Here is a 12,283-nt window from a genome sequence, read left to right on the forward strand (position 1 = left end):
ACCGATTCCCAACTGTCTGAGAAGTGAAAGCTTGGTTAATTTTTTCAAATAAATAAAATCATTAATGATGTACTTATCCAATCAGAATTCAAAATTATCCTCAGAACACGGAACCAATTATGAAATATTTACAATTAAATGAGTAATGTGTATAATATTTAAATTCATTCTTATCTACAGTAGATATTAGATTTAATATCAATTAATAATTTTATGCTCCCTTTTGTTCCGGAAACTCTGAAAACTATAGTCCATACCCCTTGTTATTGTATAATTATTTGCATTTTTTTTCTCCCTGTATGTTCATTTCACATTTCAACTGTTTCAACGTGAAAAAATAAACAACGTTGTTATTTTCACTATGGCATTTTTCATCCTGCAATAATTTAGTGAAAAGTTGTGATTCCGCGTATTTCTCGAGAAAATATAAAATATTATAAGCTAATTTAAAGTCGTTGTGTTCCATATATATTCATATTTAGCAAATCTGTTTATTCTTAGATTACTTTGTTTCTACACCTCTAGTGTGATACAGACCCCCATTATAAACCATAGCCTTCTCATCAGTTAATACATTTCATGATAATATTATTGTATATCTCAAAGATAGGCTTGTTTCTTTTTAGCTTCATATATACAATTCTAGGAATTTGTAAAAGTTTTAATTTACTAACGTATCTTTCTTCTTTTGAGCCCATGCCTTCTTCCGTAAATTACTTACACATTTAAATAATCGTATGATATTGTTTAACTTCATCCAATTAAAACAATTGTAATAAAAAAAATTGTTTAAAAATGACCGACATTCAGAATATACAAAATGTATCGGACTGTGTGCCACTTTACTTGCCGCATAGTTTATACCTTAAACCACTGGCCAAGATGACAATATCTGTGTCATTGCCTGTTAATAAAACAGGCAAATCCATTTCCCACCTAGATGTAATGGAAAAATTAAGTGCCGCTTTGAAACCGGATAAGTTCTTTGTTTTAAAAGTAAATATTTTAAGCATAACTTATGCATAGAAGTTAACGATTTATTCGCGCAGGCATCAAAAAGCACTATAGATTTCATTCGCTTCGAAGCTGAGTTGGAGGATCGTACTAAATTGCGCAGTGCCATTTCTCGAATAGATGGAGTGTCACTGCGTTTATCTGGTTTTAGTGAATCATTTCGGGTGCGCGCAACCGAAACAAAAGATGAATTTCCCACCCGGCATGATTGGGATTCATTCTTTCGAGATGCCAGCAATATGGATGAGATGAAGGCTGGTGAACGTCCTGACACCATACATCTGACGCATTTGCCCGTTCGATGGTTCTGCCCCAGACACATGGAAAATGACGACAATGTCAAACCAAGCGAAAGTATCTTCAAACGAATTTTCGAGAAATTCGGATGCGTTCGTTATGTGGATATACCCATATGCGATCCATATCGAAACAAAATGAACGCAGATATCAACGGTATGAAAACGTTCAGCTATGAGCATGGAGTACTCTTCGAAGCGTAAGTAAATGTTGAAGGCCCACTATAGAAAACCATAATAAATATGTCTTAATTATTAAGTTACGTTCAATTCGATGAGTATATGGGGTTTGTACGAGCGATGGATGACTTTAGAGGCATGAAATTAGTTCGCAAATTTGTTGATAAAACCCAAGCAATTAACATTAACGTTAATTTTGACAAAACGAAACATCTCAGCGACGCGCAGATTCAACGTAGAGAGCGGATACGCAAACGCTTGATACAAAAGGCACAAAGTGAGGAGGAGGAGAGAGAAAAGAAGAAAAAAGAAGAGCTTGAAAAACAAGAACAAGAAAGGTCTGCAGTTTTATTTATTTTATTATTTTATTTAAGCGCATGAGTTAATGAAGTGCAACAAATGAGAATTGTGTTCTCATTTGTTGTCATCTTCCAATATATTTAGAGTTTTACGATTTTTTTCATAAACAACTTCCATCATAAAATTTAAGATTAAGATTTTTGGGAAGCCAAGAAAAATGTCAGTATAATTGAAAACAAATTACACTGTAAACCAAACAATGAAGGGTAGCGAATAAAAAATTACAGGCAAAAAGAAGAACAGATAAAATTAGCTGAATTAGAGAAGCAGCGCGAAAGAGAGGAGAAACGTAAGGAGAAACATCTGAAAAAAATACAGGAGAAAGGCCAAGTTGAAATATCACAGAAAATTCGTATCGAGGAGCGCAAATTAATGATTGCCCAGAGAAAGTTGGAGAGCATACGAATATTAGAAGAGCTTTTTGACCGCATCAAGGTATCATCATATTGTTTCAGGTTAAAATGCAGCCCTAATATTATATGTGTGATTCTTCCTCGTTTTGCATAGTTAAACCATGAAGGCAAATATTCCAAATTAGGTGCTGAGAGCCACAAGATGGATCTTCGAGATCGCTTAGTCGAAAAATATAAAATGGCCACTGAAAAATTGCTCACCGAGCAAAAAAAAAAAGTAGAAGAAATCAAAACGAAAACCCCACTAATGGGTCTCCTAAAGGGTAGCAGACCACGTCGCTCTGAAAGTTCTGATGTGGATGAAACTAAAGTGAAAAACAAACCTATTGTCGCTCAGTCTACTACCGATGCTGCAAGTGTGCCTGCAGTGCCTAATGTCGGGCTAAATCCTTTGAATCCCTTCAAAGCTGTCGCAGCACTGGCTGCAGCTGGTGGCGCAGCTCCTGGTTCCTTGCCTCCTGGATATCCACCTGAAGCTGCTAGCGAATGGATGAAATCCCTCTCTATGTTTCCGTATGTCCCTCCTGTGTTTGGAGGCATGTCTGCACTCTATCGACCACCTACCGCTTTTCCTGTCTCCATGAACTATCGTGGTTATCTACCTCGTATACGGGGTCGCGGTCGAGGAAGCCGTGGGCGCGGTAGAGGTGGCTACGAAACATCGTATTACAATAGTTACAAAAATAATTACGACGATGAACAGTATGATGAAAATGATTACCACAAAGAATCCTATTCACGCTCGAGGTAAATTTAATATGGAAAAAATGCACTCTTAATAAAATTATATATTATATAATATTATATTTTATTTTGCAGAAATCGCTCACGTAGTCGCTCCTACACGCGCTCCCGTTCACGTAAACGTCATTACTCCAAGCGCAGCCGATCTCGTTCGCGAAGCCGTAGTCGCAGTCGTACTCGTAGTCGAAGCCGTACACCTTCACGTTCCAGACAGCGACGTTCACGTACTCGATCACGTTCAGAACGTCGTTCACATTCACGTTCTTATACACGCTCACGCACCCGTTCCCGCTCGCATTCAAAATCGAAAACGAGACGCACTTCACACTCCCGTGATGATTCCAAAACTCGTAAATCACGTTCACGCTCCAAAAGTCCAATACAACAGCGTACTAATAAGAAGCTGGTATCCACACGTCGTTCTTACTCGACATCAGAATCATCACGCTCACGTTCCAAGTCCCGTTCACGCACACAGTCGAAGCGCTCTTGGTCTAAACGTGGTGAAAGATCGCCAGGGAAACGGCATGTTGTGTTAGAAGCTGACAAGTTAGTTCGATCGGCGGAGGAAATGAAACGTACAATAGAAAAGGTCACCCAAGATCGGATGCGACAGGAGGAACGAGAGATAAAGGAGAACTTTCGACACTGTAAGCCCAATTCAACACGCAACGTGTCAAATTCTGGCACCATAGATGCGGGGAATGCAATTGTGACAAGCTCTGAAAACGATATGAAGGATACGAAATCCAGCGAAAACGGTGATAATAACGTAGAGTTAGTGGACAATTCAATTTCTCCAGCTAAAAATAAAAGCGAAGATGTCAAGCGAAGTCGCAGCAGAGAACGTTCGCGTAAATATTCACATCGCTCATCTCATTCAAGGCGCAACTCATATGAACGTGAAGCAGATGCATATTAACCACATTAAACGCTTATATTTAAGTCAAAATATATAATTATATATAAGAGTAATATAGACGAAAAAAATTGATTTAGACTAAAAAGAAAAATAAATGTATTAATGTACATGTATGCTGATATCCTAAGTAAATATTAAAATTGCTGAGTAGAGACCTTAAAAAAAGTAAATTATCTAAAACTTAAAATATGTATTAAAATTAAAAATACAGTTCTTCGAATAACTACTTCAATATTAAGTCAAAAATTAAATATCTGAATTATACTCAGTTCCTATCGCGAAAATAGGTGAGTCACCTATCGTTTATGAAGTTATTACGTATATTAGTTACCGTTTGTGAAAACTAGTGTGAAATAAAATAAACCAATCACATTTGGAGCACCCAAATTGGTAAGTACATTTAGATAGTAATAAATAGCAACATGATAAACTGTTTCAAAGGCAGGTGTCCTTAAACAATATTTCACGAACTTATTAGCAGCCCCTTATATGTACATATGTATTTATTTTAGTACTCTCTATATTTCAACATATGCTTAACCACATAAAAACCGGTTCATCAAACAGCTTGATTCTTTAACTCAGCTTTTGATCATATCGAAAGCAAAATCTAATCTTACCACTCAACCGCTTTAAATTATTTTGTCACAAATTTGCATACTGCAATACACATTATTCCATTTAACCCTTGACTGCTAGTAGCTCATTCGACAAGTGCTTAGCCAGAAGAATCTTAAATTCCAAGGCTAAGCAAAGAGAACTGTCCTCTTTATCTTCAAAATACAAAAACACAGTGATTGTGATTTTTTTCCTTTGTTCATATTCATATCATCTATTTCGGTAATTTAATAATTTAATTTAATAATTTTTTTTATTGAAAAAATTAAAATAATTAATAATTGCTAAATGTTTTCAGAAAAACATATGCTAAACATTAATTTACAACAGTGATGGCTTAATCATCTCATTTGCTCATACATAAAGAGTAAATACATTTCTACATACTACGACTTTCCTAATCGGGTATTATATTCTTTATTTTAGTTGCATCCTTATTAGAAATTGGGACGACAGGCGGAACAGAACTCGTTTCCCTAAATCCTAATGAAAAAAACTTAAGACGTATTCAGTAATTACATTATTTTTATATTTGTAAAAAATCCGGTAGAGTTGGAATACGCAGGCGTACGAAAGTTGTACGTTCACTCAACGTTCACAAAGCACATACATGCACACATTTCACCTTCAAACACTCGCTCTTACGACTTCAGGTTTAAACTTTTCACATTTACAAAGGAGATTTTACACATAAAAAATCGATCAACACTGGGACTTCATGTAAGTGTATATACATACATATATAACCTACAGAGTAGCCTAATGAAGATATATTCAGCCCTTTGTTGTTGTGTTGTGTATATGTGCATTTTATATACATATTGTTGCTACATAACCACCTAAAACCGCCTATTATTATTTCGTCCGCCGCGATTACGGCCACCGCCTCCACCACCACCTCGTCGATTGCCTCGACGCTGATTTCCGTAGTTGTTATTACTCAAATTGTTGTTCATATTCATATTACTCATGTGCATACCATTGTTTTCGTCAGGGCCGGGACCGCCACCACCCTTAGGGAACATATTGTCGCCATAATTAATGTTATCATTAAAATTCGGACCATTATACGGTCCATTGTTACCATTATAACCATTTTGATTAGGCGGTGACACCAAGTTCGGCCCACAACTTGATCCACTTCCCATAGGCGATGTGCTCCAAGGATTCGGTGGTTGTTGTTGCTGCTGTTGTTGGAAAGGCGGTCCCACTGCCCATGGATTGGGCCGACTCTGTTGCTGTTGCATTGGTGATTGCTGTTGTTGTTGTTGCTGATAATTCGGTTGCTGTTGCGGCTGCTGCTGCGGCTGCGGTTGCGGTTGCGGCGTAAGCGAATCGCGCACATCATCTGCGTACTCGGGCTTTTGTGGAGCCTGTTGTGACTTCATCTGTAACAAACAAGGCAAAAAGGGCTTCTTAAGACTTAGCAATTCGCGCACAGATACAAGTTGGGCACTATGCTGGCGCGGTTCAAAGCGGGATCGTTTCGATGGTGGTGAACTTTCACGTCCCTCCAAGGTAGGCGACAATGAACGCGATCGATCGCGAGTAGGCACAACATCACGCAATTCGTCCAATTTACCCGCATCGATATATTTGTTCAAATAATCAGGGCCCTGTCGTATGGCGACCATTACACGCGAGTCTGGATGTACACGAACGAATCGATTGTAAACGAGCAGACCAACAATAGCTTGCGGATCCATGGTGGTGAGCACACCACTCGCCAACATTCCCTCAATGGTGCTCTCACTAATTTGTTGATGTGACAAACCGCTGGTGTCTTTTGGCTCACGCATCGCCAGCTCATCGTGAAAACTACTTTCGTCGGGGCGACGTGAACCAGCCCATTGAGCCTGAAAGTTTCGCGGTATAGGTTTGCTGTATGGTACTTTTTTCTCACGATCACGATCACCCATTCTGGAAGGATCCAAATCCAAACCAGGAATAAAGCCCTTGTCGGCAGTGAGACTTTCCGTGAATTCAACTTTGTCCTCGGGACCCATACCAGGAATAACAGCATCATCTATAAAAACGATATATATATACATATATATTAAATGCTTGGCCATAGATATATAGATCACACTCGCACTCACCATATTCGCAATCATCCATTGCTGCCAAACTCGCAGGCAACGTGTTCAAATTATATTTATCACGCATCAAATCACCGGGGCGATTTCGTGTCCAGAACTTAATCGTGTGATCATTGGAACCTGAGCAAAGTATATGACCCAACGGATGCCAAGCTAGTGTCCAGACTATACTGTCGTGTGCGGTCTCCACACAGCCAATCTCCTTATCGGTACTACAGAAGCAAACATTAATTTATTTAATTAAAAACTTGTGTTTACTCGCAACTTACCCCACATTCCAGAAGAGTATGGAGCCATCGGAGCCGCCTGAGCAGAAAAGACCCTCATGTATTGGATGCCACGATACGGAGCTGGCCTCCTTTTTGTGGCCACGAAAAACTTGCATCTCTTCACGTAAATTACGCAAATCAAAAAGTTTGAGCAAATGATCACGGGATGCGGTAACTAGCCAATTACCATTATCATTCCACTTCAAATCCATCACAGTTGATTTGTGCGCATGCCTACACGAGAGAAATATAATAAAAATGCATTGAAAACGAGTTTTTGCTGTTTACAGGCAACTGACTTACAGTGTGGCTAACGCACTACCACTCTTCGGATCCCACAATTTTATTGGCTGCTGATTATCCTTACTGCCCGACACAATCAGACCCTTCTGTGGATGCCAGTGCACACATTTAACATCTGCACCATGGCCTGGAAGTTCGAACAATTATAAATAAAGTTAGTATTGTTAAGGTGTTACACAAAAGTGTCGTCTGGATCTTTATTATCTATATTTATTGTGATTTTTTCTTTATAAATTTAATAAAATATTTTGAAAATTTGTGTTCTTAACTTTTTTCTTAAAAAATACAAAATTTAATAATGTAATTCTTCTAAAATTTTTGAATATCAAAATAATATCTATAGTGTTTTTTTTTTACATGATCGAGCTTTTCTTAAGAACCTATTATGATGCGACTTATTTATTTCCGTAAACGTTGGATTAAAATTTAAATCGTGATGAGCTATTATTAGGTTACAACCTATGTATGCATACCCCAACTACATTACTTCTATATTCATAAACGGTGCCATATTTACCTCTCAGGACGCGCTCCTCCTGACAGCGCAAAAAATCCCATATTCGGAGTGTACCATCGTCGCTGCAGCTCACAAATTTACTATCCGTCGGACTGAAGCTGTAAAGCGTAGTAAAATATAAGATGTAAAACGGTTGTCGGAGATGGGCGGTGGGCGATATTGAACGTTATTGTTGTTGTACGACGCATACAGTTTTCGTGCATATTCAAGTTTGATAATAAAATTGATTAATTTAAAATGTTAAATAACATTTTGCAGCGGACATAAAAAATGTCGAAAGAAAAATTATAAGCATTTATTTTCAATATTTTAAATCTTAAAATATCTTCATAATTATAGTTAGGTCTAATTATATTTTATTAAATATACGTATCTCTAGGCAAAGTTACACTGCTACAAAACAACAAACTAATATAGAAGTCTCTTAAAAAGCCTGCAGCCGCTAACAATTACAATAACCGTACAGCAAATTACAAAGCTGAGACTGGATTATGGTAAATCGTTCACATCGCACTGTGGGAGAAATGCAGCTCGGTCAAGATTGAGTTTTTTTTTTTTTTTTTTTTGGTAAACCAATTAACCAATATATGTTTGTACATATATACTTCTCACAATATTTTTAAAATAATTAAAATCGAGTTAATTATGGCGAAAAAAATATCGTTTACGTGCGTTTTTGTATTCCTTTATTATCTCATTGAAATTATATAGTTTCACTGTTTCAGTTAGGTGCCCAAATAACAGTTTAAAGCACAAATTCATCTCAATTCTAATTGAGTATCTGCCTAAAATTTGATATATGTTTTAGGGATTTTACTAAAACATATGTACCTAAGAAGCATTTATAAATTGCAATAAAAAGTCCCGTTGACTATATCATCAAAAGTGTTTTATTGAACATAAAAGCTCTCAACTCATATTTAGAATAAAAAGGCCAACTCCTTGTGAAATATTATTATTATTTATTTGAAAAGCGTTGTCGGATTTCCGCTTGGCGGATTGAGACCGATTTTCCATTTAAAAGTGTTAAATTATGACGAACAAAAACGAAACGTAAAAACTTGTGATAATATCCTAAGCTGCGCAACCAGAAGTCACCATTTCTATCCATTCTTATTAAAAAGTAAATGTACACATAAAAAAGTTGGCTCATTTGCTACTTCATAAAGTTGTCGTGGATGTTATCGAATGCACGAGCGCCTCAGCGAGCAGTGGGATAATGAGGAAATGTGTATGTTTCCAGTCGCAAATTGTGAAAGTGAAGGGAGAACGCAGCAAAAATATCGAAATTTCCAAATTTATTTGTTTTAAATTAAAAAATCAACTTTTAATTATTTTTCTCAATTTGCTTGCTTTATTCATATTCTCAGGAATCGTATGAAAAAATCAGTCTTTAATGCTTTATTTCAAAATTTTCTGGTAACAATAGTAATTTGCTTGTACATTGTTTGTAATTGATTAAATACTTTAACAAAATTATTTGTATGAGAATAAGAAAAATGGTTAGTAAGGCGCGATGTCGTTTATATTTATTTTGCAACAAAATTGGCCTTAACTTCACCAATAAATATGAAATAAACTAATTTCTGTATACGATCTTAAAACTAAATAACTTATCACACACATACACACTCGCGCAAATTTATATTTGGAAATAAAGAAACTATATGAAAATTATATGCACTAATTACTTCAGATGGGTTCTACTTTGCATTGTAAGTATTGGCTTTAACTTCAAAGTTAAATAATAGTCAAACTTCAAAAAAATTATTTGGGGTTTTTTGTATGTTATACATAATGAGAAAACTATTGATGAACTTTTACTATTATTTTAAAACTTTTATTTTATGTGTACCATTCTTTGACTTAGAAATTTATTTAAATTTTTCATTTTAGCGCCATGCTAAGGTTAGCTAAGTCTACACAACAAGAACTACACCGAGTTGAAATGTTCGCCCTAGAAACATTCAGTTAAACAATTTTTTGGTATGTACAACAATGCAAACTATATTTTAGAAGCATTGAATGCTATATATTCGGAAAATATCGGTCATCATATACTTTGCTTAAAGTTCGATATATATGGATGTAGCACACACACACAAACATGCACACACGTTTTATTGCTTTCACTTTTATTTATTTTTTATTATCAACAAAACAACAATAATATTAATAATATCCTTTAAATAACGACATTCACTGCAATTCAAATAAGATTTAGCAACTACTCGTACAAATAACCTAAGGTATGTATGTAAGTTTATCACAGCCTCTTCAAAATACAGCATTTGCTGTACGAGTACTATCTCGTAAAAACGCCAAAATTCTTATTTACTCTCACAATTTGTTAAACATAAAATGCTTCATTGAAATCGAAACTAAGTATTTATTTCTATAAGACTCTACTATAAAATAAATTAGAGAAGAGTTATCGATACTTTTAATATGTTAGGGATAATACCAACTTTGAATGATATTGAGTAATAGTAAGTAAAGTAGTAGTATAAATTTGTACACTAGTAAGAGAGGACACTGTGGCTGTGGTGAAGTTGGTAATAAAAATAATTTTATATTTGAGTAATATAAATAGAGTAGTATTAGAATTAGTAAGCTATACCTTATTCCCCTAATCGCCTCCTTGTGTGCCTGAAACATTTTCACGTTATTCATATTCGACTGCCAATACTTGACGTAGCCCGAATGATCACCAGTCACCATCCAGCTGTCATTATGGGACCATACCATTGTACGTACTGGAACATCATGAGCCTAGTATTGTAAGCCATTTTTACAAGTGGTTAAGTAAAATATCCATTCAGGGACAGCAAAAATGTTTCGATGAATGGGAAGATCACAAAAAGATAGGAAATAACAAATATAAAAAAAATTGATAAAAATACGTACTGACAAGTAATAATGTATAATAAATTTCGATAGTTACCAAAAATTATAATTACAAAAAATTAACTTTTTCATTTTAAAAGCTTTTTTCTTACTTGCAATATAGTTTCAAAATTGAATGTCAACCCGTTCCATAGAGTGAATTCACCTGAACTGGCGCCAGTTACCAAACGTCTACCTTCTGGTGTCCAAGCGAGTGTAAATATTGGGCAACGCATTTTATTCGTGGCAGTTTTGACAAATCGTGTAGTCACTGCATTTGAGGGATTATCCAAGTAACTGGACGGTGGTAAAAGTTCTGGCACATATATATTTTCGGGTTGTGGGGCATGCCGATCACGATGATCACGCGTCCAAAGACGGGTCTGTAAAAACAAAAAGGAAATACTTTTAACACTTGAATTATGAAGGTGCTTAAAAATCTGTACCTCCAACGCTTTTACAATGGAAGCATTATAATCAACGGTTTTCCGCATAACACTTTTCCTTAAACGCTTGCCATCAAAATCATCTTGTGTCATGCCAAAAGGTCGCTGAAAGCCTCCGGGATTGAATGGTTTAAAATATGGATGGCCTGGCTTCCCAGAACCCCCATGATGTGGATGGTAGTGGTTACGGTGATGGGAGCCATATGAGCTTCCACCTCCGGATTGTGATGGTAGTAATGTTGCATTTGTTGCTAGCGCCGATGGTGCTGTCAATTGAGGTGGTGGTTGAGAGACATCTGTTTGTGGTAGTGTAAGTTGTTGGAATTCCATATCTTTAGCTAATGTTAAGAAGTAAAAATTTTCTCATTCTTTTATTTGTTTATACTTTATTATTAGTTATAAATTAGTGCCGTACATTTCTTGATATTAACTTTGTAAATGCGAAACTCGAACAATTAATAACTTATTCTAGTCCAGCGGCAGACACTCACGCTTTTTGTTTCAACTTGGATAAGACACGTATACAAATATTCGCTTCTTTGTAATTTTTCGAAGAATTATTAAAATAAAGAACTTTCTAGTTAACACAACATATGTAAGTAAAATACTTTCTACGCCATTTCTATAAAAATTGGAATTAAAAACTTTTGCAAATTTTCTGAACGAATGAAAGACGAAGAAAGCGCATGAAAACCTTTTATATCAAGTACGGAATGAAGTTAGATGAGCTTGTAGTCATCGCAATTTTATTAGCACAGAGTAATTGATATGAAAAACTATTGACATTCTGTCGCATTACCATTTATTTTGGAAATTTATTTCACCCATTTTTATTTTGCAATTTAAAATATATATATGTATAATAATAAAAAATTAGTTATATCAGAATATAATTAACTTTTTAACAATAAGATTTTTAATTTTATAATACATATTAAGTTATGCCGATTTTTTTCAGTTAAAAAGGCACTATCTGCAAGGGTGTCAAAAAATAATAATTTTAAGGCATCCCTGTATCTTTTTGCAATGTTTTGTCCATTCAATCATATTTGCCAACTTAGTGCTTTTTAAAAATTAAAACGCCTAATAATGGTTTAGTGCCTAGTCCCCTTTTTAGTACTTTTTTCTGAACTCAACATAAATTAAATTGCGGCAAATATGGCTACAATTTGAAACTGACGAGGAAATAGACAATTAATTTGTGTTATGCATAACT

The 12,283-nt window shown here is 35.5% G+C and overlaps 2 protein-coding genes across 5 annotated transcripts; one reads left to right on the forward strand and one right to left on the reverse strand.

The window, feature by feature from the left end:
• The first annotated feature begins 312 nt into the window (after positions 1-312).
• On the forward strand, positions 313-4,316 carry Xe7 (A-kinase anchor protein 17A). Of its 2 annotated transcripts, XM_014235670.3 has the most exons (7): positions 313-451; positions 811-996; positions 1,050-1,510; positions 1,571-1,828; positions 2,078-2,285; positions 2,358-3,010; positions 3,083-4,316. In XM_014235670.3, the coding sequence occupies exons 2-7, from the start codon at positions 883-885 to the stop codon at positions 3,927-3,929; spliced, it is 2,541 nt and encodes an 846-aa protein (XP_014091145.2). In that variant the 5' UTR covers positions 313-451; positions 811-882; the 3' UTR covers positions 3,930-4,316. The 2 variants fall into 2 exon arrangements, with proteins under 2 accessions (XP_014091145.2, XP_014091143.2); XM_014235668.3 differs by having other exon boundaries at positions 345-996.
• Positions 4,317-5,054: 738 nt separating this feature from the next.
• Positions 5,055-11,885, reverse strand: Wdr33 (WD repeat domain 33). 3 transcript variants are annotated; one of them, XM_070112852.1, is made up of 9 exons: positions 11,867-11,885; positions 11,068-11,405; positions 10,735-11,004; positions 10,356-10,507; positions 7,736-7,833; positions 7,219-7,345; positions 6,916-7,149; positions 6,647-6,858; positions 5,055-6,573 (listed from the first exon to the last, which is right to left on the reverse strand). In XM_070112852.1, exons 2-9 carry the CDS (start codon positions 11,395-11,397, stop codon positions 5,387-5,389), a joined length of 2,610 nt encoding a protein of 869 aa, XP_069968953.1. In that variant the 5' UTR covers positions 11,398-11,405; positions 11,867-11,885; the 3' UTR covers positions 5,055-5,386. The 3 variants fall into 3 exon arrangements, with proteins under 3 accessions (XP_069968953.1, XP_014091142.2, XP_014091141.2); XM_014235667.3 differs by lacking the exon at positions 11,867-11,885 and adding an exon at positions 11,559-11,747; XM_014235666.3 differs by lacking the exon at positions 11,867-11,885 and adding an exon at positions 11,483-11,747.
• Between the last annotated feature and the right edge of the window lie 398 nt (positions 11,886-12,283).

Source organism: Bactrocera oleae, chromosome 2 (genome assembly GCF_042242935.1).
Source record: "Bactrocera oleae isolate idBacOlea1 chromosome 2, idBacOlea1, whole genome shotgun sequence".
Classification (NCBI taxonomy): Eukaryota; Metazoa; Arthropoda; class Insecta; order Diptera; family Tephritidae; genus Bactrocera; species Bactrocera oleae.

Bases quoted from the DNA above. Each gene is read 5' to 3' on its own strand.
- Xe7 (XM_014235668.3), top strand. From the start codon at position 796: ATGACCGACATTCAGAATATACAAAATGTATCGGACTGTGTGCCACTT. The intron at 1,511-1,570 runs GTAAGTAAATGT...TTAATTATTAAG, and splicing joins CATGGAGTACTCTTCGAAGC to TTACGTTCAATTCGATGAGT. The intron at 1,829-2,077 runs GTCTGCAGTTTT...AAAAAATTACAG, and splicing joins GAAAAACAAGAACAAGAAAG to GCAAAAAGAAGAACAGATAA.
- Wdr33 (XM_070112852.1), bottom strand. From the start codon at position 11,397: ATGGAATTCCAACAACTTACACTACCACAAACAGATGTCTCTCAACCA. The intron at 10,508-10,734 runs GTAAGAAAAAAG...TTACAATACTAG, and splicing joins ATTTTGAAACTATATTGCAA to GCTCATGATGTTCCAGTACG. The intron at 7,834-10,355 runs GTATAGCTTACT...TACGCTTTACAG, and splicing joins GAGGCGATTAGGGGAATAAG to CTTCAGTCCGACGGATAGTA.